General features: G+C 45.0%; 1 protein-coding gene across 1 annotated transcript in view; it reads left to right on the top strand.

The window, feature by feature from the left end:
- Positions 1–26885, top strand: part of rgs9a (regulator of G protein signaling 9a) — a 42638-nt gene extending 15753 nt beyond the window's left edge. The window contains exons 5-17 of the mRNA XM_086288195.1: positions 1138–1189; positions 2174–2232; positions 2747–2823; positions 3050–3131; positions 3244–3306; positions 8118–8147; positions 8281–8342; positions 13578–13691; positions 21416–21531; positions 24443–24530; positions 25045–25183; positions 25281–25363; positions 26261–26885. Coding sequence (XP_086144321.1) covers positions 1138–1189; positions 2174–2232; positions 2747–2823; positions 3050–3131; positions 3244–3306; positions 8118–8147; positions 8281–8342; positions 13578–13691; positions 21416–21531; positions 24443–24530; positions 25045–25183; positions 25281–25363; positions 26261–26417 — 1122 coding nt within the window. The 3' untranslated portion in view covers positions 26418–26885. The remainder of the gene's footprint in view (positions 1–1137; positions 1190–2173; positions 2233–2746; positions 2824–3049; positions 3132–3243; positions 3307–8117; positions 8148–8280; positions 8343–13577; positions 13692–21415; positions 21532–24442; positions 24531–25044; positions 25184–25280; positions 25364–26260) is intronic.
- The last annotated feature ends 304 nt before the right edge of the window (positions 26886–27189 follow it).

Here is a 27189-nt window from a genome sequence, read left to right as displayed (position 1 = left end):
TGGACACTCCATGTTTTCAAGCTCACCATCTTGTTCTTTTTTCCTGAGGTAGTTCTGGCATAGCTTGGATTTATGTTTTGGATGAACCCTTGACCAACTAGACACATACCAGAGGGTCCTGCATGGTGCTGCAGGATGCTGTGGTAGCTGTTTTGGTTCAGGGAGCCTCTCACTCTGTACAAGTCACCGACCCTGGATCCAGCAAACAGCCTCAGACCATCACACTTCCCCCTCCATGTTTGATAGTTGATGCCACACACTGTGGAACCGTCCTTTCACCTACTTGACGGCAAAGATCCTGCATGAGTTCAAATGTTGATCCATGAGTCCATAATACCTTCTTCCAGTCTTCAGCAGTCCAATGGTGGTGTTTCATGGCCCAGCCAGGCCTCTTTGTCCTATTCTGAAGTCTGGCTTTCTTGCTGCAACTCATCCTGTCAAACCTGCAGCTTGAAGTTTTCTCTTCACAGCTGAAACTGAGACTATTAAGCTGCTTGAAGCTGATGTCCTGTGAGCCACCATCACACAAGCTGCTAACTCTCAGAAACTTGTCCTCTGGTTCACTCGTGTCTTTGGGTCTGCAGACCTCTTCCTGTCACAGTTTGTTTCTGAGCCTTTGATGGTGAAGGAAACTGGACTCACTGACACCTTGACTGACTGTCAAGGTGTTGACTGATTCTCGTTTTTGTTTTTAAGTCCTGAAACGTTTCATCCTTTTCTACAACAGACTGATGGGACAGCGGTGCAGAGACTTGCCTCCAGCATTAAAGTAAACCACAGTTGGTTTTTCAGCAGACACGTGTGTGATGACTTCACGTGCTCATCCATCCTGAGTTCTACACACATTGTTGTGCGACTGAGAATAAACTCCTGTGAAATGAAATGATTTGCTTGTACTATGTTTTTATGACATAAAATAATTCTGTGCTGACCATGTCTGTGTGTGTGGGCTGTTTTATGTTGGCAAACGATTCATTAAACCAAAGCAAAGAGTGTGGGTACAGGTAAAGGTCAGGGAAGGACATGAGCTTTCTTTAGACTGTTTGCTGTAATTTAGTTGTTTCAGTAATGTCCAGAAACATTTTAAATAAACATTGAAAGCAGACATATAACTGGTTTCATTTTCAATGTTTTCAGACTCCTTACTTCTGGCCAACACAGAAATGGGTCCCAGACGACTCTGATTATGGTGGGTATCCTGTGATATGAACTTACCTGCACTTTGTTTCTACAGGAACCTGCAGGCGGTGTCATACCTCAGTCACCATATATTAAACATTTACAGTGGGATGCAAAGATTTGGGCAGCCTTGTTAATAGTCATTATTTTCCTGTATAAATCGATGGTTGTTACAATAAAAAATGTCAGTTAAATATATCATATAGGAGACACACACAGAGTGATATTTGAGAAGTGAAATTAAGTTTATTGGATTTACAGAAAGTGTGCAACAATAAATAAATTCAGAGAACGACTGGTAGGAGTATTAATGGATACAACTCACTTAAACTAACAATAAAACTTGACTGTCTGTTTGTAGGTAAATATATTTAAGTTGAATTAATTGACAAAAGTTTTGTATTTAAATTTCTTCCCCCACAAAGATAAGTAAAAACGTTCTCGCCTGATCTTCTCAGAAACAAAGCCTGATCTTTTTCAAAGAAAAAGCCTCCCACGATGCACTCGGCAAACAGCGTTAATATTTTCAGTGTTAAACATTTCCTCAAATAAGAAGTGGAACACCTGAGAGCTGGTCCACAGAGGCAGCCCAGGAGAAACAAGCCTGTGTTGAGTCAGTGTGCCAACATCATGTCAGAGCTGTGCTGCAGCGGTCGCACAGTGGTTTTCTGCAGCATGGAAACACTGGGCTAATTTTATGACATCGTAGGATCGAATCATTTGAAATCATTCATGTGAGTTAAAGCTGCTAATGAACCACTTTGCTTCCATACCTTTAATATAGCAACAGTATGAAGCAGTAACCTGGAGGACATAGAAACAACTATGAAATTAACGGGATTTCTATTAAACAAACACATTTAAACCAGTAAATTATAAAGAAAATAATGTTGTTCATAGAAAGACTGGTTTTGTTTATTGTAGCTAATAATCTGATGAATAAAATTTACTTTTTGTGTTTTGACTGTGTTTTTATTTGGTTTTGTGGTTTTAGCCATTTACCTGGCAAAGCGGAACATCCGGAAGAAGGGCGTGTTGGAACCATATGAACAGGTAGACAATGTGTTTGCTTCTAGATGTGTAATGAGTAGCACAGTCATTATTCCATTATTGACTGGAATACATTAAGTCTACTGGTCTTCAACTCAATAAGGCTTCTCAGATTTAAGCTGGGAGATTTAAGTTGAGGGCTGATGTCACAGAATGATACTGACACAAACCAACAGTGCAATTTTGGATCTTCTTGTTTCACTGTTTTTCTATTTGAAGCAGCAGGAATGAAATGGTGATGAAGTATTCATTCACAAGACATTTAACTTTTCAAACGTCACTGGCCCCATAGCTTCTGCCTCGGTTGTGCCACAGTGGCTCCTTTTACTCTGTGGGCCCTCTTTCTGTCTTTTTGATGCTCCTCTTCACCTTTCTGTTTCTCTGGCGTCTCACCGATCAGAGGCTCTTTCATCTCCTGGTTATAACAAGAATGCAGTCAGCACGTGCTGATTAAACTCTTAAACTAAAAGGGATTTTCACCTTGCTGCTCCATGCTGTGTGTTTGTGTTTCAAACAGGCACATTACAATCACCTCCATGAATGGCTGAACCACAAATGGGATTTCATTGTGATACAAGCAGCTGAACAGTATAAGTAAGTGACACTATCACAGCTCGTAATGTATAATGCCCGCTGCCACCACAGATGCTGGTTTTTGAGACTATTTCTTAAAGTGCAGTTTGCTGCAGCGTGGTCACTAATGTACAGTGATTGGTCCTGATGCTGTGACGGGTCTTGTAGGCACTTCTGTTGTTTGGTTTTAGGTTTTCACAGATGATTTCCTCTTAATACCCCACTTACCTGCTTGTACATGTGTCAGGGCTGGCAAAGAGAGGAAGAAGCCAGATCGCGTGGTGTTTGACTGCCAGGAGAGGGCGTACTGGATGGTGAACAGGCCTCCGGTCAGTCTTTCAAACTCTGTGCTGTCTACATGTTTTAATCTCATTTATAATCATGATCTGTAATTGTATTATTTAGACTGTATCTATCTTGAATGATGTTCTGTGTGTCCAGCGTTGTGCTCACAGTGCCATGGACTGTGGTCCAGAGAGGCTCATTGACCCAAACACAGATGAGGTGAAAGGTCAGTAAACATAGAAACCCACAAACAGGTGTGGAGCAACGACAGTGTTACATGATTACATGAACTTAAAATCCTTTTTCTGGAGACGCAGTCTGACCTTATGAAGCACTGTATGAGTGAAAAATGGTTTGTAAATGCCATTTAAATACCATGATACTGTAAATACTCTAAATACTGTAAATACCCATTTAAATACCATGATACTGTAAATACTCTAAATACTGTAAATACTCTAAATACTGTAAATACCCATTTAAATACCATGATACTGTAAATACTCTAAATACTGTAAATACTCTAAATACTGTAAATACCCATTTAAATACCATGATACTGTAAATACTCTAAATACTGTAAATACCCATTTAAATACCATGATACTGTAAATACTCTAAATACTGTAAATGCCATTTAAATACCATGATACTGTAAATACTGTAAATACTGTAAATACCATTTAAATACCATGATACTGTAAATACTCTAAATACTGTAAATGCCATTTAAATACCATGATACTGTAAATACTGTAAATACTGTAAATAGCCATTTAAATACCATGATACTGTAAATACTCTAAATACTGTAAATACTGTAAATACTGTAAATACCCATTTAAATACCATGATACTGTAAATACTCTAAATACTGTAAATACTCTAAATACTGTAAATACCCATTTAAATACCATGATACTGTAAATACTCTAAATACTGTAAATACCCATTTAAATACCATGATACTGTAAATACTCTAAATACTGTAAATGCCATTTAAATACCATGATACTGTAAATACTGTAAATACTTGTTACACCCCGGCCTAGGCAACCGGGGTGCAACGCAGGAAAATAAAAATAAGGAAAATAAAAATAAGGTAAAAACACACGAGAAAAAACTAATACGGGTTTCCACAAAAATCATCCCAAAACGAAAGTATCGACCACCATTTTCTTTAAAGCAAAATATGATATTTATTTACATCATTTACAACGGGGGGGAAGAAGAACGCGACATGACATACTGAAACACAAGGCTTAAATACATAGAAGGAGCAATCAGGGAATGGACCACAGGAGGGAAACACAGCTGGGGCAAATTAGAACTGACGAGACAAGGAAACGTAAACTGAACACACTAAAATAACACAGACTTTCAAAGTAAAGTAGGAAACACATAACAGTCACGCAAAAACAACACATTACCAACGCCAAATCGTCAATCCCGGAGGAGCACCTAGACACTCAAATCCACACACAATTACGGTCACAGTCGTAACATACTGTAAATACCATTTAAATACCATGATACTGTAAATACTCTAAATACTGTAAATACCATTTAAATACCATGATACTGTAAATACTCTAAATACTGTAAATAGCCATTTAAATACCATGATATTGTAAATACTCTAAATACTGTAAATAGCCATTTAAATACCATGATACTGTAAATACTCTAAATACTGTAAATACCCATTTAAATACCATGATACTGTAAATACTCTAAATACTGTAAATACCCATTTAAATACCATGATACTGTAAATACTCTAAATACTGTAAATGCCATTTAAATACCATGATACTGTAAATACTGTAAATACTGTAAATAGCCATTTAAATACCATGATACTGTAAATACTCTAAATACTGTAAATACTGTAAATACTGTAAATACCCATTTAAATACCATGATACTGTAAATACTCTAAATACTGTAAATACTCTAAATACTGTAAATACCCATTTAAATACCATGATACTGTAAATACTCTAAATACTGTAAATGCCATTTAAATACCATGATACTGTAAATACTCTAAATACTGTAAATAGCCATTTAAATACCATGATATTGTAAATACTCTAAATACTGTAAATAGCCATTTAAATACCATGATACTGTAAATACTCTAAATACTGTAAATACCCATTTAAATACCATGATACTGTAAATACTCTAAATACTGTAAATACCCATTTAAATACCATGATACTGTAAATACTCTAAATACTGTAAATACCCATTTAAATACCATGATACTGTAAATACTCTAAATACTGTAAATGCCATTTAAATACCATGATACTGTAAATACTCTAAATACTGTAAATACCATTTAAATACCATGATACTGTAAATACTCTAAATACTGTAAATGCCATTTAAATACCATGATACTGTAAATACTCTAAATACTGTAAATACCATTTAAATACCATGATACTGTAAATACTCTAAATACTGTAAATGCCATTTAAATACCATGATACTGTAAATACCATTTAAATACCATGATACTGTAAATACTCTAAATACTGTAAATACCCATTTAAATACCATGATACTGTAAATACTGTAAATACTGTAAATGCCATTTAAATACCATGATACTGTAAATACTCTAAATACTGTAAATGCCATTTAAATACCATGATACTGTAAATACTCTAAATACTGTAAATACTCTAAATACTGTAAATACCCATTTAAATACCATGATACTGTAAATACTCTAAATACTGTAAATACCCATTTAAATACCATGATACTGTAAATACTCTAAATACTGTAAATGCCATTTAAATACCATGATACTGTAAATACTGTAAATACTGTAAATGCCATTTAAATACCATGATACTGTAAATACTCTAAATACTGTAAATGCCATTTAAATACCATGATACTGTAAATACTCTAAATACTGTAAATACCCATTTAAATACCATGATACTGTAAATACTCTAAATACTGTAAATACCATTTAAATACCATGATACTGTAAATACTGTAAATACTGTAAATACCATTTAAATACCATGATACTGTAAATACTCTAAATACTGTAAATACCATTTAAATACCATGATATTGTAAATACTGTAAATACTGTAAATACCATTTAAATACCATGATACTGTAAATACTCTAAATACTGTAAATACCCATTTAAATACCATGATACTGTCAATACTCTAAATACTGTAAATGCCCATTTAAATACCATGATACTCTAAATACTCTAAATACTGTAAATACCATTTAAATACCATGATACTGTAAATACTCTAAATACTGTAAATACTGTAAATACCATTTAAATACCATGATACTGTAAATACTCTAAATACTGTAAATACCCATTTAAATACCATGATACTGTAAATACTCTAAATACTGTAAATACCCATTTAAATACCATGATACTGTAAATACTCTAAATACTGTAAATACCATTTAAATACCATGATACTGTAAATACTCTAAATACTGTAAATACCATTTAAATACCATGATACTGTAAATACTCTAAATACTGTAAATACCCATTTAAATACCATGATACTGTAAATACTGTAAATACTGTAAATACCCATTTCCACATCAGTTTTCAGATTTTAATTATATTTCCAAATTTACAAAAAGCTACATGTTTCTGTTTACATGTTTACATTGGTAATTTTGTGATGGCAGTAGAGCTTCAGTTGGAGTTTTGATTGGATGCTCAACCTTCTATATCTGTATTTATTTTAAATATTAAAGGAAATACTGTATTTTACAGGATGAAGATATTCAGAACACTTATTTATTGCATTTCCCTTTCTTCTGTTTTCCTCTAACACAGATCTCTTTTCTCACATGAACATGAAAGAGTAATGCAGAAAGGTTTATGTGTGTCTGCACAGTGGGGTGAAAAAGTTTTCACAGGGTCATTTCTGGGGTGGATTTACTGCCACGCTCATTCCTAGAAAGGCTGGTAACTGTCGAGAAAGTTCTCCACCTGTGGAGACATAATCTTTATGTCTTTTTTGCATGTTTGTCACACTTCAATGAGTCAGATCATCAAACAAATCTGAATATTAAACAAAGACACGAGCAAACACAAAGTGCAGTTTTGTTCTCAGAGAGAAAATGAACACAGATCCAGAATTTAGTAAATGAAGAACACAAGAGTACTTCACAGAAGTCCAAACAAGGCTTCATAGTAGTGAAACCTTGTAATGGACAGAAGCAGGAGGGTAACGAGACAACTACAAAAAAGAGACCAATAAACCGATGGATCAAACTCCGTGGTGATGAAGAAAAGACACATGCAAACCAGAAATAACTTTGCTTAAGTAGCCAGACTTTATATCCCCACTGTGTGACATTATAGTGTTGTGGTGTGGTAAGTGGTCATTGTACTAATGAGCAAAACCAAATTGGCTGCCCTGCAGCACACTGGCGACCTGTCCAGGCTGTACTCTGCCTTTCATCCCATGGCAGCTGGGATGGGCTCCAGCACTCCAGAGGACCTGAATTAAATACATGGAATAAAGTGGATGGATGGAAATGGGCTATCTGCTGAACCTTGAGGATGGTTTGATGGTACAGGGTTCCACTGTTACCTCACACCATGCGGGTTCTGGTATCAAACCTCCAAATTTGCTGGGCATCAATTTGGCCAACGGCATGTTTGATGAAATAATGAGTCTGAATTGTTAATAGGTGTGAATGTTAGAGTTTGTGGTTGTCTGTCTCTGTCTTAGAAAACTTATTCAATTCTAGCATTGGGGAAAAGCACTGATATTGATATTTGGCTGCAATTTTCAAAAAGCTTTGCAAAGTTAAGTAATCATTTACCCCAGAGGAACCATTTCTGCTTCAGCAGACCTGAGCTGTAGATCTAGACCCCTAGCATCAAAACGTCTTTCTGTATTTAATCATACTTGTTAAGCTTATCACATAACGAGTACTACTGCACCAAAAAAAATGCTTCCATGAAAACTTTTCATTTTATAATTCTTTTCTTTCAGAAAACCACTTTTGATATCTATAGACGCAAGGTAAGTCTTTGAGTTGCTACTGAAAAATTAAAAGTATGCATGCATAAATACACAGCTTTAGCTGTACATAGGTACAAAGGTACTTTGGAAATGGAAATAATCCAAATAACAATTCTGTGTGTGTTTTTTCTAGAACATGTTCTATCAACAAGCTATCATGAGGTCCAAGGTCAAATCTAGCGTCTCCCTGGGAGCGTAAGTTTCTTTCTGGTACCAAGACACAGATTAACCCTGCAGATGCCCCGCCCCTCCCTGAGCCTGGTTCTGCTGGAGGTTTCTTCCTGTTAAAAGGGAGTTTTTCCTTCCCACTGTCACCAAAGTGCTTGCTCATAGGGGTCATCTGATTGTTGGGGCCAGGCCTGGCCCTGGAGGGTGCCCGAGTGCGAGCGTCTGGTGGCTGGGCCTTAGTCCATGTGGCCCGGCCGGGCACGGCCGTAAAAAGGAGGCACCGTAGGGGTCGGTTGCATTGTGAGCAGGGCAACAGCCAGGAGTGGAGGTCCTGGCGGACCGATCCCCGGCTACCAAGACTGGCAATTGGGACATGGAATGTCACCTGTCTCGTGGGGAAGGAACCTGAGTTAGTGCATGAGGTTGAGAGGTACCAGCTAGATATAGTATAGATATAGGCTCACCTCAATGCACGGCTTGAGCTCTGAACCCAGTCTCCTGGAGAGGGGCTGGACTCTGGAGTTGCCCCTGGCGAGAGGCGGTGGGATGGACTGGGTATCCTGGTATCCCCTCGGCTTGCTGCCTATATGTTGAGGTTTCTCCCAGTGGATGAGAGGGTTTGTTCCGTCTGCCTTCGGGTCGAGGAACGGGTCCTGACCACCGTCTGCACTTATGCGCCGAGTGGTGGTTTAGAGTACCCAGCCTTCTTGGAATTCCTGGGTGGGGCTCCGGAGCTCCACCTGGGGTCTCTGTTTTCCTACTGGGAGATGTCAATACTCACATGGGCAATGACAGCGAGACCTGGAGGGGCGTGATTGGGAGGGACGGCCTCCCGGATCTGAACCCGAGTAGTGCTTTGTTACTGGACTTTTGTGCAAACCACAGTTTGGCCATAACGAACACCATGTTCGAACATAAGAGTTTCGATAAGTGAACGTGGCACCAGGATGATCTAGGCCGCAGGTCAATGATCAATTTTGTAATCGAATCACCAGAACTAAGGCCATATGTTCTGGACACTCGGGTACAGAGAGGGGCTGAGCTGTCAACTGATCACCACCTGGTGGTGAGTTGGATAAGGTGGCGGGGGAGGATGTTGGACAGACGTGGCATGCCTAAACACATAATGAGGGTGCGCTGGGAATGCCGCGCAGAGCAGTGATGTGCGATACCACTGATTTGCTTTCCGATCCGATACCAAGTAAACTTCAGGGTGGTATCGGCGATACTGATCCAATACCGATACTTTGTACAAAAACTTTTTTTTAACTGTATCTTTTATTGTATCTCAAATTATAGATTCATAATGATTACAGGACTTCAGATTACTTGTTCTTATCACTTAATAATGCAGAATTATCATACAGAAAACTGAAGTTGTGTGCCATTTGAGCATGTTGCCTGCCTGCAGCACTAAAGGACTCCTCGAGAGATGTCTGTCTCGCCCTGGCAGCACCTGTCCCTCTCCTCGTCTTCAGTTCACCTCAACATACGCTCATCATATTCTGTGATATGATTTACTCTGAGGTGTTTGACGAGGTTAATGGTGTTGCCAGAACACCTCACTTTCTTGCCACATGTATCACAAACCGCATCTTGGCTGTTTGTGGAGGTAAAATACGTCCACACATTACTCCATTTACACTCAGCCATTGTTGTGAGTGCGCATGACAAGGGGCTGCAACACATTCATAGAGCTGTATTTCACACATGACTATTAAAGGCAGAAGAGGAAGTAGTTCCTTCCAATGTAGACAATCCAAATGATATTGTTTCTTTCCACTGTGTTCCTGTTAATGATAACCTACAAATTTACCCTACATTACTAAAATATCGATATTTTAATATGAGAATCGATTCTAGAACATGAATGATTGGTATCGAAGGAATCGATATTTCAGTATCGATCCCCACATCACTAGCGCAGAGGCCCCAGTCTGCACTGGAACAGTTGGTGGTTGCACTTCTATAGATCCACCAAAGGGAGCTGCAGGGGTCTGATGCTATGCTATGTGATATTCAGTTATCACATAACTATAATTTGTACTTGGAACATGCAATACTGGCCATATATAGTTGGACTGACCTCAACACACAGCTTGAGGAATGATTATCAGGAGATATTCCACGCTCAGTGATAGATGTGACCCATCAGTTCACTGTCTACACACAGTGTTGGGGAGTAATAGAATACATGAACGTATTTAAAATACAAAATATGAGTAACTGTATTGAATTACAGTTACCGTTTTAAAAGGTGGTATTCAGAATACAGTTTCTTTGTTGAAATAAAGCGATTACCCGTGATGTGTCTGTGAGCGAGGGAGGGAGAAAAAGGAAAAGTACGAGCTGTCTCCGAGCAGAAACGGGAGCTGGAAGCATGTAAATATAATAATAACCACTGCAGCCAAACAGAGAGCCTGACGAGCCCAGCTGTAAGTAAGCTGTTAAGACTCGACTGTACGCTGTGTTCCTGTTTTCCTCTGAAACAATAAGCTTCGTTGGAGCAGCCTTTCAACGCCTCTCTCTGTCTCTCGCTAGCAAACTTGACCCACACAACAAAGTAAAGCTAGTTTTCAGCTACAAGCCCGACATGAACCCGACGTATCAGCCAGAGGTCCCTTTACTACGGTTCGGAACCGCTGACCTGTTTTATATACGCGTGGAATAGTTTTCTATACAAGATCGCTGCAAAAAGTGCAGCCTTACCTAATGTCCACCTACTGTTACTCATTTATATGAAGATTTTAACATCTAGCTGGTGTTGGTGTGGAGAGTAACCTTCAGTAATAAATGACACAGCAATAGTACATTCATGTAGTTATAAAAACCATGATAATATATTAAGTAATCCAAAGTATTCAGAATACGTTACTCTCATTGAGTAATGTAATGGAATCTGTAGTGGAATACATTTTAAAAGTAACCTTCCCAACACTGGATACACATTGGGTTTTGTCCCAGTGGCCAAGAAAGCTTCCAGGTACCAAGCAGTTTTTAGCGACATAGGGCCCTGTTCTTAGCTTGCTGGTAGTGTCAGCTGCCCCCTGCCTCTAGTTCTCTGGGGCTCTTGCCCTTTGGACATGAGGGCTCCATCTGGGGCTTTCTCCTTCTGCTTAGGTGGGCATGCAGTTGTCATTAGAATATGTGGCCTTGGGACTTCTCTTCGGTTGCTATGGATGGCCTGGGTCTCCTGGGCCTTTCTCTCTCTCTCATACACACGCACACACACACACACACACACACACACACACACACGCACACACACACACACACGCACGCACACACACACACGCACGCACGCACACACACACACGCACGCACGCACACACACACACACGCACACACACACACACACACACGCACACACACACACGCACACACACACACACACGCACGCACGCACACACACACACGCACACACACACGCACGCACACGCACACACACACGCGCACACACGCACGCACACACGCACGCACGCACACACACACACACGCACACACACACACAGACGGGGCGTGGCCTTTGGATTGGGAACTGTGGTGGTAGTTGGTGCTTTTTAAGAAGGAGTGCCGGAGGTGTCTTCCAGCTTATACTTCGTTTGGAAGGTGTGCGGCCAGGATACTGGAGAGCAGATCTCACCCTTTAGTTTAACCTCAGGATCAGGAGGAACAACATGGCTTATGTCCTGGTTGTGGACCAGTGGAACAGATCTTTGTCCTTTTGAGGATATTTAGGATATGGTGTATGAGGTTTGTCCAACCAGTCTACAACTGTTTTGTGATGTGACTGACTGTGGCCCCTTTTCTGTAAGAGGTGTGTTGGGAGCATGGGTTATCAGGCCCATTATTAAAGGGTGTTGGGGTCCCTGTACCATAGTGAGACCTTGTTTATCTAGTTTACCCTAGTTTAAGGCTCTAGGCAGTAACAGAATGAGATTATATCAGATATAGTTTCAAATCAATATTCTAAGCAGGCATCTGCTTTGATGCTAATTGAAAGAACAGGTTCAAAGATTTATTATTAACAACTAACAGAAATTAAATACATCATTTCCCCTAAAAATTATGGCACATTATTGGTTTACAGGTATTAAAAATACAGTAAACTCAAATTAACAGTGTATGGTGTGTTTGACAGTACAAATATGTTAAAGTACAAACATAAAACAATGCACTGTCATCATTTTATTGCCCAGCACTACATACAAGTGCTGGAAATGCACTTCCTGCAGAGAGTTCCTGGGCTCTCCATCAGAGATGTGGAGACAAGCTTGGTCATACAGTACAGCAGGGGTCCAGGGTTGTTAAAGGAGTCAGTTGAGGCATCTGTTTGGAACGCCACCCAGGTGCCTCCTAGGTGAAGGGTTTCCAACTTCCAACTTTCTCTGTGTGCCCTCCTGCAGAAACAGAGGAGATTCAGTCTCCTCAGGGTGCTTTATGTTGTAATGTAACCCTACAATAATACGACAGAGAAACCCCAACCATCATATGACCCCCCATGAGAGAGGTCTGGGTTCTTCTGCCTGGACTGCTGCCCCTTAGACCCTCACTAAGATCAGCTGTGGACACTACATGGATGCACGGAGACTCGACACCACTATGAGACATTTGAAAAATCATTAGAAGGAACAGTTGCAAAAGTCCAAGATACAACTGGGAAATTCAGGTCGATACCATGTAGCGCACTTTGCAGAGAAACACGAGTTCAAATGTCAAAACTGCAGCTTTGCCATACTGCATCTAACACTTATAACAATTACTTCTCCTAATAAAAACAATACTCGTAGGTAACTTTGTGTAATATTTTGAGTGAAATGAGGAGAAATAAAGACAGAAACCAGAAGGAGTATTTCAGTCACAGTTTGGAGGGTCCCAGTGGTGAGCCTTACCAGCTCCTTTCCATTCTGTCTGTGTGGCTTTTCTCAGGATAAGGGAGAGGGGGTGTGGCTTGTTTCTAATCAGCACGGCTGGAAAACAGCTGGTCCCAGTGAGCCACTGCTCTAAAAAAGCCCTCATAGCTCAGTGACTGTGTCACTCGCTTTTTTAAACACCTTTTTGTTTTTTCAGTACTAAAAACTCTGAGAAATCTCTTCACTCGAGTTCTCACCCACAGCACTAAGAGTACTATCATCATTAGTTAAAATAAAGTATATTTAAATGAACATATATATGCATCTCCTTTTGTCGCGGCTGTGCTGCCTGGTTTTGACATCCTCAACTAGAAAATAAATGAAGCTAATAACAGTTCTGTCTCTGCAGGCTGGTCAAATACATCACAACCTACAAAAATCATGACCCGTTCCTGGCTTCCTGTGTACCCAGCAACCCGTGGCAAACAGACCATGATGCATACTGGACTCTCAACATGAGAAGGTGAAAAACAAAACAACAGTGTACCAACTTCAGCAGCAGCACCGATGAGTCTTTGCAGTCTAACATTTTAAGTGTGTTTATTTGGAAAGTTGTTTAAAATAAATTAATGAATTATAAAAAGTCCCTCGTACCCAAGTATGCAGTCAGCTGGGGAATAAAATGGGAGGGGCACTCAGTTTGTGTTGTTTCCCGTGTTTATTAAAAGTTTCTGTACATGAAAGATGGATAAAGGTCTAAGCCTTTGATACATGAGTGATGAAACATGTTCCACCTTTGTGACCCTGATGTGAAGAGTGAAACATCCTGATATGTCCAAACTATTGTTTTACACACACTGTAAACATGTGTTTTAATGCTGCTGGAGCAGCAGTGGGGACAAACAGACACAGAGACATGGCAGACATGACACAGGGACAAAAACAGTGCGATGAACACAGGACTACAAATGAGACAGGCACAGAGAGACGAGACAGCACAGAGAGACGAGACAGGCACAGAGAGACGAGACAGCACAGAGAGACGAGACGGGCAAAGAGAGACGAGACGGGCAAAGAGAGACAAGACAGCACAGAGAGACGAGACAGGCAAAGAGAGACGAGACAGCAAAGAGAGACGAGACAGCGCAGAGAGACGAGACGGGCAAAGAGAGACGAGACGGGCAAAGAGAGACGAGACAGCACAGAGAGACGAGACGGGCAAAGAGAGACGAGACAGGCACAGAGAGACGAGACAGCACAGAGAGACGAGACGGGCAAAGAGAGACGAGACAGCGCAGAGAGACGAGACAGCACAGAGAGACGAGACAGCACAGACAGACGAGACAGCGCAGACAGACGAGACAGCACAGAGAGACGAGACAGGCACAGAGAGACGAGACAGCACAGAGAGACGAGACAGGCACAGAGAGACGAGACGGGCAAAGAGAGACGAGACGGCACAGAGAGACGAGACAGCACAGACAGACGAGACAGCACAGAGAAACGAGACAGCACAGACAGACGAGACAGCACAGAGAAACGAGACAGCACAGAGAGACGAGACAGGCACAGAGAGACGAGACAGCACAGAGAGACGAGACAGCACAGACAGACGAGACAGGCACAGACAGACGAGGCAGCACAGAGAGACGAGACAGCACAGACAGACGAGACAGCACAGAGAAACGAGACAGCACAGAGAGACGAGACAGGCACAGAGAGACGAGACAGCACAGAGAGACGAGACAGCACAGACAGACGAGACAGCACAGAGAGACGAGACAGGCACAGAGAGACGAGACGGGCAAAGAGAGACGAGACGGCACAGAGAGACGAGACAGCACAGACAGACGAGACAGCACAGAGAGACGAGACAGCACAGACAGACGAGACAGCACAGACAGACGAGGCAGCACAGAGAAACGAGACAGCACAGAGAGACGAGACAGGCACAGAGAGACGAGACAGCACAGAGAGACGAGACGGGCAAAGAGAGACGAGACAGCGCAGAGAGAGGAGACAGCACAGAGAGACGAGACAGCACAGACAGACGAGACAGCGCAGACAGACGAGACAGCACAGAGAGACGAGACAGGCACAGAGAGACGAGACAGCACAGAGAGACGAGACAGGCACAGAGAGACGAGACGGGCAAAGAGAGACGAGACGGCACAGAGAGACGAGACAGCACAGACAGACGAGACAGCGCAGACAGACGAGACAGCACAGAGAGACGAGACAGGCACAGAGAGACGAGACAGCACAGAGAGACGAGACAGGCACAGAGAGACGAGACGGGCAAAGAGAGACGAGACGGCACAGAGAGACGAGACAGCACAGACAGACGAGACAGCACAGAGAAACGAGACAGCACAGACAGACGAGACAGCACAGAGAAACGAGACAGCACAGAGAGACGAGACAGGCACAGAGAGACGAGACAGCACAGAGAGACGAGACAGCACAGACAGACGAGACAGGCACAGACAGACGAGGCAGCACAGAGAGACGAGACAGCACAGACAGACGAGACAGCACAGAGAAACGAGACAGCACAGAGAGACGAGACAGGCACAGAGAGACGAGACAGCACAGAGAGACGAGACAGCACAGACAGACGAGACAGCACAGAGAGACGAGACAGGCACAGAGAGACGAGACGGGCAAAGAGAGACGAGACGGCACAGAGAGACGAGACAGCACAGACAGACGAGACAGCACAGAGAGACGAGACAGCACAGACAGACGAGACAGCACAGACAGACGAGGCAGCACAGAGAAACGAGACAGCACAGAGAGACGAGACAGGCACAGAGAGACGAGACAGCACAGAGAGACGAGACAGCACAGACAGACGAGACAGCACAGAGAGACGAGACAGGCACAGAGAGACGAGACGGGCAAAGAGAGACGAGACGGCACAGAGAGACGAGACAGGCAAAGAGAGACGAGACAGCACAGAGAGACGAGACAGGCAAAGAGAGACGAGACAGGCACAGAGAGACGAGACAGCACACAGAGATGAGACAGGCAAAGAGAGACGAGACAGCACAGAGAGACGAGACAGGCAAAGAGAGACGAGACAGGCACAGAGAGACGAGACAGCACAGAGAGACGAGACAGGCAAAGAGAGACGAGACAGCACAGAGAGACGAGACGGGCAATGAGAGACGAGACAGGCAAAGAGAGACGAGACAGCACAGAGAGACGAGACGGGCAAAGAGAGACGAGACAGCACAGAGAGACGAGACAGCACAGAGAGACGAGACAGGCAAAGAGAGACGAGACAGCACAGAGAGACGAGACGGGCAAAGAGAGACGAGAAAGGCAAAGAGAGACGAGACAGGCACAGAGAGACGAGACAGCTCAGAGAGACGAGACAGGCAAAGAGAGACGAGACAGCGCAGAGAGACGAGACGGGCAAAGAGAGACGAGACAGCACAGAGAGACGAGACGGGCAAAGAGAGACGAGACAGCGCAGAGAGACGAGACAGCTCAGAGAGACGAGACAGGCAAAGAGAGACGAGACAGCGCAGAGAGACGAGACGGGCAAAGAGAGACGAGACAGCGCAGAGAGACGAGACGGGCAAAGAGAGACGAGACAGCGCAGAGAGACGAGACGGGCAAAGAGAGACGAGACAGCGCAGAGAGACGAGACGGGCAAAGAGAGACGAGACGGCGCAGAGAGACGAGACAGCACAGAGAGACGAGACGGCAAAGAGAGACGAGACGGCACAGAGAGACGAGACAGCACAGAGAGACGAGACAGGCAAAGAGAGACGAGACGGCACAGAGAGACGAGACAGCACAGAGAGACGAGACAGCACAGACAGACGAGGCAGCACAGAGAGACGAGACAGCACAGACAGACGAGACAGCACAGACAGACGAGGCAGCACAGAGAAACGAGACAGCACAGAGAGACGAGACAGGCACAGAGAGACGAGACAGCACAGAGAGACGAGACAGCACAGAGAGACGAGACAGGCACAGAGAGACGAGACGGGCAAAGAGAGACGAGACGGCACAGAGAGACGAGACAGCACAGACAGACGAGACAGCACAGAGAGACGAGACAGCACAGACAGACGAGACAGCACAGACAGACGAGGCAGCACAGAGAAACGAGACAGCACAGAGAGACGAGACAGGCACAGAGAGACGAGACAGCACAGAGAGACGAGACAGCACAGACAGACGAGACAGCACAGAGAGACGAGACAGGCACAGAGAGACGAGACGGGCAAAGAGAGACGAGACGGCACAGAGAGACGAGACAGGCAAAGAGAGACGAGACAGCACAGAGAGACGAGACAGGCAAAGAGAGACGAGACAGGCACAGAGAAACGAGACAGCACACAGAGATGAGACAGGCAAAGAGAGACGAGACAGCACAGAGAGACGAGACAGGCAAAGAGAGACGAGACAGGCACAGAGAGACGAGACAGCACAGAGAGACGAAACAGGCACAGAGAGACGAGACAGCACAGAGAGACGAGACAGGCACAGAGAGACGAGACAGGCACAGAGAGACGAGACAGCGCAGAGAGACGAGACGGGCACAGAGAGATGAGACAGCACAGAGAGACGAGACGGGCACAGAGAGATGAGAAGGCGCAGAGAGACGAGACAGCGCAGAGAGACGAGACGGGCAAAGAGAGACGAGACAGGCACAGAGAGACGAGACAGGCAAAGAGAGACGAGACAGGCAAAGAGAGACGAGACAGGCAAAGAGAGACGAGACAGGCACAGAGAGACGAGACAGCGCAGAGAGACGAGACAGGCAAAGAGAGACGAGACAGCGCAGAGAGACGAGACAGGCAAAGAGAGACGAGACAGGCACAGAGAGACCAGACAGCTCAGAGAGACGAGACAGGCAAAGAGAGACGAGACAGCGCAGAGAGACGAGACGGGCAAAGAGAGACGAGACAGCACAGAGAGACGAGACGGGCAAAGAGAGACGAGACAGCGCAGAGAGACGAGACAGCTCAGAGAGACGAGACAGGCAAAGAGAGACGAGACAGCACAGAGAGACGAGACGGGCAAAGAGAGACGAGACAGCACAGAGAGACGAGACGGGCAAAGAGAGACGAGACAGCGCAGAGAGACGAGACGGGCAAAGAGAGACGAGACAGCGCAGAGAGACGAGACGGGCAAAGAGAGACGAGACGGCACAGAGAGACGAGACAGCACAGAGAGACGAGACGGCAAAGAGAGACGAGACGGCACAGAGAGACGAGACAGCACAGAGAGACGAGACAGGCAAAGAGAGACGAGACGGCACAGAGAGACGAGACGGCAAAGAGAGACGAGACGGCACAGAGAGACGAGACAGCACAGAGAGACGAGACAGGCAAAGAGAGACGAGACGGCACAGAGAGACGAGACAGCACAGAGAGACGAGACAGCACAGACAGACGAGACAGCACAGACAGACGAGGCAGCACAGAGAGACGAGACAGCACAGACAGACGAGACAGCACAGACAGACGAGGCAGCACAGAGAAACGAGACAGCACAGAGAGACGAGACAGGCACAGAGAGACGAGACAGCACAGAGAGACGAGACAGCACAGAGAGACGAGACAGGCACAGAGAGACGAGACGGGCAAAGAGAGACGAGACGGCACAGAGAGACGAGACAGCACAGACAGACGAGACAGCACAGAGAGACGAGACAGCACAGACAGACGAGACAGCACAGACAGACGAGGCAGCACAGAGAAACGAGACAGCACAGAGAGACGAGACAGGCACAGAGAGACGAGACAGCACAGAGAGACGAGACAGCACAGACAGACGAGACAGCACAGAGAGACGAGACAGGCACAGAGAGACGAGACGGGCAAAGAGAGACGAGACGGCACAGAGAGACGAGACAGGCAAAGAGAGACGAGACAGCACAGAGAGACGAGACAGGCAAAGAGAGACGAGACAGGCACAGAGAAACGAGACAGCACACAGAGATGAGACAGGCAAAGAGAGACGAGACAGCACAGAGAGACGAGACAGGCAAAGAGAGACGAGACAGGCACAGAGAGACGAGACAGCACAGAGAGACGAAACAGGCACAGAGAGACGAGACAGCACAGAGAGACGAGACAGGCACAGAGAGACGAGACAGGCACAGAGAGACGAGACAGCACACAGAGATGAGACAGGCAAAGAGAGACGAGACAGCACAGAGAGACGAGACGGGCAATGAGAGACGAGACAGGCAAAGAGAGACGAGACAGCACAGAGAGACGAGACGGGCAAAGAGAGACGAGACAGCGCAGAGAGACGAGACGGGCAAAGAGAGACGAGACAGCGCAGAGAGACGAGACGGGCAAAGAGAGACGAGACAGCACAGAGAGAGACGAGACGGCAAAGAGAGACGAGACGGCACAGAGAGACGAGACAGCACAGAGAGACGAGACAGGCAAAGAGAGACGAGACGGCACAGAGAGACGAGACAGCACAGAGAGACGAGACAGCACAGACAGACGAGACAGCACAGACAGACGAGGCAGCACAGAGAGACGAGACAGCACAGACAGACGAGACAGCACAGACAGACGAGGCAGCACAGAGAAACGAGACAGCACAGAGAGACGAGACAGCACAGACAGACGATACAGCACAGACAGACGAGGCAGCACAGAGAAACGAGACAGCACAGAGAGACGAGACAGGCACAGAGAGACGAGACAGCACAGAGAGACGAGACAGCACAGACAGACGAGACAGCACAGAGAGACGAGACAGGCACAGAGAGACGAGACGGGCAAAGAGAGACGAGACGGCACAGAGAGACGAGACAGGCAAAGAGAGACGAGACAGGCACAGAGAAACGAGACAGCACACAGAGATGAGACAGGCAAAGAGAGACGAGACAGCACAGAGAGACGAGACAGGCAAAGAGAGACGAGACAGGCACAGAGAGACGAGACAGCACAGAGAGACGAAACAGGCACAGAGAGACGAGACAGCACAGAGAGACGAGACAGGCACAGAGAGACGAGACAGGCACAGAGAGACGAGACAGCACACAGAGATGAGACAGGCAAAGAGAGACGAGACAGCACAGAGAGACGAGACGGGCAATGAGAGACGAGACAGGCAAAGAGAGACGAGACAGCACAGAGAGACGAGACGGGCAAAGAGAGACGAGACAGCACAGAGAGACAAGACAGGCAAAGAGAGACGAGACAGCACAGAGAGACGAGACAGGCAAAGAGAGACGAGACAGCACAGAGAGACGAGACAGCACAGAGAGACGAGACAGCAAAGAGAGACGAGAAAGGCAAAGAGAGACGAGACAGCACAGAGAGACGAGACGGGCAAAGAGAGACGAGACGGGCAAAGAGAGACGAGACAGGCACAGAGAGACGATACAGGCACAGAGAGACGAGACAGGCACAGAGAGACGAGACAGCGCAGAGAGACGAGACGGGCACAGAGAGATGAGACAGCACAGAGAGACGAGACGGGCACAGAGAGATGAGAAGGCGCAGAGAGACGAGACAGCGCAGAGAGACGAGACGGGCAAAGAGAGACGAGACAGGCAAAGAGAGACGAGACAGGCAAAGAGAGACGAGACAGGCACAGAGAGACGAGACAGGCAAAGAGAGACGAGACAGGCACAGAGAGACGAGACAGCGCAGAGAGACGAGACGGGCAAAGAGAGACGAGACAGGCACAGAGAGACGAGACAGGCAAAGAGAGACGAGACAGCGCAGAGAGACGAGACAGGCAAAGAGAGACGAGACAGGCACAGAGAGACGAGACAGCTCAGAGAGACGAGACGGGCAAAGAGAGACGAGACAGCACAGAGAGACGAGACAGGCAAAGAGAGACGAGACAGCGCAGAGAGACGAGACGGGCAAAGAGAGACGAGACAGGCACAGAGAGACGAGACAGCGCAGAGAGACGAGACGGGCAAAGAGAGACGAGACGGGCACAGAGAGACGAGACGGCAAAGAGAGACGAGACAGCACAGAGAGACGAGACAGCACAGAGAGACGAGACGGCACAGAGAGACGAGATGACAACAGAAGCTGGACACAAAAGAGACACTGCTATGACCAAAATGCAAAAACAACAGAGTCCCTAGAAAACAACATTTTCAGGAACTAGAAGATGATTATCTTATAAAGGAACAAGTAAAAAGTTCAGAACCAAACTTCAAACCCTGGACGAACCCAGGGACCACGGCAGGATGATGATGGATGTCCCAATAGTGACTGAACCTGTGTTTGTCCTCAGGGTTGAAGTTCCTACTAAAATGCGTGTGGAGCGCTGGTCCTTCAGCTTATTCGAGCTGCTGAGTGACCTGCGAGGGCGAGATGACTTCAAGGTCTTCCTTAAGAAGGAGTTCAGTGGTACGTCAACAAATGTCGTTCATCACAGTTTCTCTTCTTGGTAGAGTTGAGAGTTCTGCATGACTAAACAACTACAAGCATGGAGTTTTATCCATGTTTAGCTAAATACAGTGAAGATTAGGACACATTTATGCTTTATCATGGTGATGGGTGGTAGATAAAACAAAGGGAACATGGATGTTTCAACTAAACTGTGAAACACCCACGTCAGCCATATTTCTTTCACAATAAACATCAGGACCCTTATTATTCAACATAGAGCTCATTTGTATTTATTCAGTCTTCAGTTTATTTTAGTTTTGTCAGATCTTCGTGCCAACGATTGTGGAGAGGTTTCCATAATTTGACAAAAATGTTACACTTTGGCTCCACTGGTGGGGTTAGATGAACCACCAGTGTCTTATAGTGTCTTACTATTTATATTTTATCCCTGCACATTTGGCGTGGAGCCCCCATGATTTCAAATCAAATCAAATCACTTTTTATTGTCACATCACATGTGCAGGCACACTGGCACAGCACATGCGAGTGAAATTCTTGTGTGCGAGCCCCACAAGCAACAGAGATGTGCAAACACAACAACACAAACGAGCAAAATACAAGAATGGCCAACCTGAAACTAATAAATATATGTACAATATATAATAGTGTATGCATTTCTGGATGTGTATACTAAATATTTTCCTACGTGTGTGTGTGTGTGTGTGTGTGTGTGTGTGTGTGTGTGTATACACATTTTTACAAATTAAATAGTAAAAAAATAAAAATAAAAAAATAAAAAATAATAATAATAATAATAAAATATATAAAATATACAGAGTTGAATATGTGCAAAACAAGTGGCATTTATATACAGTGTGGAGTGCATAATGTTGAAGTTCCAGTAGTGAAGCTGAGGTGTCTATGACGTGTTCAGCAGTCTGATGGCCTGATGGAAGAAGCTGTCTCTCAGTCTGCTGGTACGGGACCGGATGCTGCAGAACCTCCTTCCTGATGGAAGCAGTCTGAACAGTTTCTGGCTGGGGTGACTGGAGTCCTTGATGATCCTCCCCGCTTTCCTCAGGCACCGCTTCCTGTAGATGTCTTGGAGGGAGGGAAGCTCACCTCCAATTATCCGTTCAGAGCACCGCACTACTCGCTGGAGAGCTTTGCGGTTGTAGGCGGTGCTGTTGCCATACCAGGTGGTGATGCATCCAGTGAGGATGCTCTCAATGGCACAGTGATAGAAGGTCCTGAGGATGCGGGGGTTCATGCCGAATCTTTTCAGTCTCCTGAGAAAGAAGAGGCGCTGCTGCGCCTTCTTCACTGTTTTGTTTGTGTGTACTGACCACGTAAGATCCTCAGCCAGATGTACACCAAGGAACCGGAAGCTGCTCACTCTCTCCACAGCAGCGCCGTTGATGGTGATGGGGGTGTGTACTTCTCTGCACCTCCGGAAGTCCACTATCAACTCCTTTGTCTTTGCGACGTTGAGGGTGAGATGGTTGTCTTGACACCAGTGGGTCAGGGCGCTGACCTCCTCCCTGTAAGCCGTCTCATCACCGTTGGTGATAAGACCCACCACTGTAGTGTCGTCTGCAAACTTCACAATGATGTTGGAGTTGTTAGTGGCTGTGCAGTCGTAGGTGTAGAGTGAGTACAGGAGAGGGCTCAGTACACACCCCTGTGGAGCACCAGTGTTCAGTGTGACGGGGGATGAGGTGATGCTGCCCAGTCTGACCACCTGGCGTCTGTCAGACAGGAAGCTAAGGATCCAGCTGCAGAGGGAGCTGCTCAGTCCTAGATCCTGCAGTTTCCTGTCCAGCTTCGAGGGAACGATGGTATTGAATGCTGAGCTGTAATCTACAAACAGCATTCTCACATACGTGTCTCTCTTCTCCAGGTGTGACAGGGCAGTGTGTAGTGTCAGGGCTATGGCATCATCAGTGGACCTGTTGTGGCGGTATGCGAACTGTAGAGGGTCCAGTGAGTCGGGTAGTGCAGAGCAGATGAAGTCCCTGACCAGCTTCTCGAAGCATTTGCTTACGATGGGGGTCAGGGCTACAGGTCGCCAGTCGTTCAATGAGGAGATGGTGGAGGATTTGGGTACAGGGACGATGGTGGCCATTTTGAAGCAGGCTGGGACTACAGACAGAGAGAGGGAAAGGTTGAAGATGTGCGTGAACACTCCAGCCAGCTGAGCCGCGCATGACCTGAGGACGCGGCCGGGAATCCCGTCCGGACCAGTAGCTTTGCGTCCGTTCACCTTCCTGAAGCACCTCCGCACATCCTCCTCAGACACAGTGTGCGCACTGACGTCATCCGCGGTGCGCACACTGTCCGGTCTCGTGGTGTTCGCTGTGTCGAATCTAGCGTAGAATACGTTTAGATCCTCACACAGAGAGGCCGTGGTCTGCGGTGTGCTGGGTTTCCCTCTAAAGTCTGCGATCGTGTTTAGTCCCTGCCACATACTCCGAGGGTTGTCAAACTGTTGCTCCACCCTGTCCCTGTACTCACGTTTGGCTGCTTTGATCATCTTCCGGAGTTGGTAATGTGCGTGTTTGTAGTCCGATGTGTTCGCGGAGGCAAAGGCGGTGTTCCGTGCTGCCAGTGCCGCGCGAACATCTCCGTTAATCCAGGGTTTTTGATTTGGGAAGGATTTAACTGTTCTGGATGGGACGACATCTTCCACGCATTTCCTGATAAATCCACAGACTGACTCTGTGTACTCATCAATGTCTCTGGCGGCCACGTGAAACATTTCCCAGTCCGCGTGATCAAAACAGTCCCGCAGCGCAGACTCCGATTGGTCCGTCCAACAGTGCACCGCCCTGTTGTTGATTTTGTTGTATATGTACAATGACAACTCCATAAGTCAGAAAACTGTCATACTTATTAGGATCTAATGTGGTATATGGTGTGTGCACATCAGGTGAGAACTTGGCTTTTTGGGAAGCAGCAGAAGAACTGAAGTGGGGAACCTCATCGTCTATGTCAACAAAAGCTGAGACCATCTTCAAGTAAGACAAATAATCTAACCTCATTCTTCTTTCTTTGATTTCTATTTTACTTTATTTTACATTCCACATTTTTACATTTAAATTCCACATTTTGTGTTTTCTTGAGACCCGTCCAGCCATCCTGGTTGCACAATACATCTTTGTTTCACATGAGATTCAGTTTCACACTTTACAATAGCTTTTGATTCAATTCACTTAGACAGCGCCAAATCACAACAACAGTCACCTCAAGGTGCTTTATGTTGTACAGTAGGTCGTCCAATAATACATACAGAGAAAACCCAACAATCATATGAACCCTATGAGCAAGCACTTTGACGACAGTGGGAAGGAAAAACTCCCTTTGAACAGGAAGAAACCTCCGGTAGAACCAGGCTCAGGGAGGGGCGGGGCCATCTGCTGCGGTGAGGGGAGGAAGACGGGGTCATTTTAAATTGATTTCAGGTTTTCTAAATCTTCACTCCTATAACTTTCAGCCATGGAGGAGATTGATGTAGAATGTGTGTGTATGCAGGACCTTCCTGGCCCCTGGCGCCCCCCGCTGGATCAACATTGATGGCAGGACAATGGGTCTGACAGTGAAAGGTCTGGAACATCCTCACCGCTATGTGCTGGAAGCAGCACAGACGCACGTCTTCCTGCTCATGAAAAAGGTGTGTCCAGATTCATGATTGGTGTGAGGGTCAAAAATGATCTGTTCATACCAACACGTGGAGGTTGCTAGCATGCTCATGTTTTTGATTGGCACAGGACACGTTCTTCCGTTACCTCAAGTCACCTACATACAAGGACATCCAGAAGAAGGCACTGAACCCTGAACCGCACAACTTCAGGTTAGTATTCTACATAATGTAGACACAGAAGCTGAATTTCAGGTACCACTTATTCCAATTTAAAATGATCCAAACAGGAAAAACAGGGAAGGGAACCTCTTACTATATTGGGATATATTACCACAAGTACTGACGTACACACAGGCAGTACTTTTTGCCTGGATCCTTCATAATAGTAATCCGACTACATCACAAACTTTTGGAATCACAAACTTTTCCATACAGATCTCTATATAAGGAGACATGTTTAAATCCAGGCTGAAACAGGAAGTGGTGACAGTGTTGTAAGAGAGGCCTGCAGTTAATAAGAAAGGATGACTGTATGAAACTGAATAGTGTCTGAAGTCCGCAGGGGAAGAAATCAGTTCCTCTGAGACCGTCACTGTGGCTCAAGTAAAAAATGCTTGGAATTTAAGTTTATATGAAAAAGACGAAGACTAAAAGAAAAAGAAGACAGAAAGAGGAGAAGCACTGCGTCACTGCAATGGGAAAACAAAGTAAATAAAACTTCTCCAGCATTCATGGGATAGAAGCTCCTGTAATGATAGCGCCATTTTCAAATTGAAGATAAGAACATTTAAGATGAGACAGCATGAGGGATGTTTACATGTTTAAGTCTGGTCCACAGACCCACTGAGATCTGATGTGTTTTTAAAAGCCCTCCCTTCACACCATTTGGATTGGCATCACATTCAAATATTATTTTCTGCGTTGTGTGTCACCAGTTGCTCCTTCTGTGCGTATAGTGGTTAAACAGGTTTACCGTCTAATCACCCAAACCAGGGACAGGACAAGTAAAGAGCATAACATTCTACAATCGATAAGCAATGTGTGTTTCACAACTTTACTCTGGTGAAAGAGGCTTTTTTGTCATTAATGTTTGTATTTCCATCCAAGTCCTGCCAACCTGGAGCAGAATGCTCTCAACCGGAGCCCGGGCATCCACCCCATCATCCTCTGGCAGCAAGAAGAGGAGGAAAAAGCCAAGGCTGCCGCTGCCTCCGCTCCAGTGGATGTCAAAGCCATGATGAGCAAGATCGACAGGAAGAAGTAGAAAAGTATAGTGCAGGTGTGTTTGTATGCACGCAGGTTCGTTTAAAGCAGTCCTCTTTGTAGCTGGATACATGAAAGGTCTCACTTTACTTATTAATGGTCTCCTGTTTTAGTAACTGTGAGTTATTTTAAATTGGAAGGAAAAACTTGGGCTTTCAGGGCCAAGATCTGGAGAAACATGGGCTGAGCCATCAAAAGCTTTTCTTCTGTCTGTGCACAGATTACATTTCATTTGCTTATTTGAGTGAAATAATCCTAAAGACAAGTTACAAACGATCATTTACATTTTCTGATGTACTTAAAGCTGTTTCTACAGTTTCTACTAGTCAGCAGATCATATTTCATGTATATTGTGTTAGCACAGTTTGTTAATAACACTCTTACTGTTGTGAGTCTACAGGGTGGACCATTTATATGGATACATGGTAACAACACGGGAATGGTTGGTGATATTAAAGTCCTGTTTGTGGCACATTAGTATATGTGAGGGGGCAAACTCCTCAAGATGGGTGGTGACCATGGTGGCTATTTAGAAGTCGGCCATCTTGGATACAACTTTTGTTTTTTTCAATAGGAAGTTGTTGTTGAAAAGCTACTGTAAAGTTACGTTGAAACCAAGCACACCATTGTTTTTCTTGTGACATTACCAATAAGTTTGATGTGTCACATGACCCTCTTCCTATTGAAAAAACAAAAGTTGTATCCAAGATGGCCGACTTCTAAATAGCCACCATGGTCACCGCCCATCTTGAGGAGTTTGCCCCCTCACATAT

This window comes from Aulonocara sp. 'chitande type north' Nkhata Bay, linkage group LG4 (assembly GCF_057382095.1).
Source record: "Aulonocara sp. 'chitande type north' Nkhata Bay isolate Kocher_YH1m ecotype deep benthic linkage group LG4, A_spYH_male_GT1.1, whole genome shotgun sequence".
NCBI lineage: Eukaryota > Metazoa > Chordata > Actinopteri > Cichliformes > Cichlidae > Aulonocara > Aulonocara sp. 'chitande type north' Nkhata Bay.
This window is presented reverse-complemented; position numbering and strand designations above follow the sequence as displayed.